This window comes from Microtus ochrogaster, unplaced genomic scaffold, assembly GCF_000317375.1.
Source record: "Microtus ochrogaster isolate Prairie Vole_2 unplaced genomic scaffold, MicOch1.0 UNK29, whole genome shotgun sequence".
Taxonomy (NCBI): Eukaryota; Metazoa; Chordata; class Mammalia; order Rodentia; family Cricetidae; genus Microtus; species Microtus ochrogaster.
In genome coordinates this window covers 2037078-2038269 of record NW_004949127.1, presented here as the reverse complement: position 1 = coordinate 2038269, position 1192 = coordinate 2037078, and the positions used below count along the sequence as shown (strand labels likewise).

At 41.6% G+C, this 1192-nt stretch overlaps 1 protein-coding gene across 5 annotated transcripts in view; it reads right to left on the bottom strand.

Annotated features, from left to right (window-relative positions):
• Positions 1-1192, bottom strand: part of Rgs22 (regulator of G protein signaling 22) — a 101740-nt gene that overhangs the window by 71351 nt on the left and 29197 nt on the right. For all 5 annotated transcript variants that reach the window (XR_003378835.1, XR_003378836.1, XR_003378834.1 and 2 more), the window contains exon 5: positions 80-165. Coding sequence is in view for 2 of the 5 variants with exons in the window: in XM_013354105.2 (XP_013209559.1) it covers positions 80-165 (86 nt within the window). In the remaining 3 variants the exon portion in view is untranslated. The remainder of the gene's footprint in view (positions 1-79; positions 166-1192) is intronic.

The window sequence follows — 1192 nt, the reverse complement described above, 5'->3', positions numbered from 1 at the left end:
AAAAAAAAAAAAAATAATAATAACTTTATATGAAGCAAACAGGCATTTAGAAAAACACAGGCCGATGGCAGCGTGATACCTGTATTCAAAGTAGCAATCACTTTCCAGAAATGCTGGAAGTCTCTTCCTTTTGATCCACTTAATACCTTGTTCACGGTTGAGGCACTATTAAGAGAAAATGAAGAAAAAGTCATCTTCATGTTGCCATTGCCACAGTTTGTAGAGTGCTTGCCTAGAATGCACGAAGACCTGGTTTTAATCCCAGCACAGACGTGAGCGTGGTGGTGCATTGCTGTAGTCACAGGCATGAGCGTGGTGGTGCATTGCTGTAGTCACAGGCGTGAACGTGGTGTGCATTGCTGTAGTCACAGGTGTGAATGTGGTGTGCATTGCTGTAGTCACAGGTGTGAACATGGTGTGCATTGCTGTAGTCACAGGCGTGAGCATGGTGGTGCATTGCTGTAGTCACAGGCGTGAGCGTGGTGGTGCATTGCTGTAGTCACAGGCGTGAGCCGGTGGTGCAAGCCTGTAGTCACAGGTGTGAGTGTGGTGGTGCAAGCCTGTAGTCACAGGCGTGAACGTGGTGTGCATTGCTGTAGTCACAGGCGTGAGCGTGGTAGTGCATTGCTGTAGTCACAGGCGTGAGCGTGGTAGTGCACGCCTGTAGTCCACCACAGGCGGATCAGAAGTCCATGGCTATGATGTTTCTTCTTTACTTTGGGTCTCAATTAACCTTTCTCTTTCTTGTTTCCCATGGTAGAAGATAGATCACTGCCAGCAATGCTTGGTATTTCTATTTTCTATTACGTGTTTCCTATTACTTAACTACATAAATTTCATTCTAATGCTAATTTAGCTACATCCCAAATTGCAATGGTTTACTTTAGTTTCTTGTTACTTTGAGACTTACTTTTTCACTTTTGGGTTATTTAGAAGTATATTGCTTAATTATTTGAGTATTTGGAGATTTTTCCATATTCTTTTGTTACCGACTTATGATTTAATTCTGAGTTGATCAATAATAAATTTCACATATTTTTATTATTATAGTTTACTTTAATGTCAGAATAACATCAATTTTAATAACCACTCTAAGTGTAATCTGAATGAACATGAACTTTGGTTTTGTGGGGTGAGGTGTCTACAGGCACCAACAGGTTGAGTCTACAGGTGCCAACAGGTTGAGTCTACA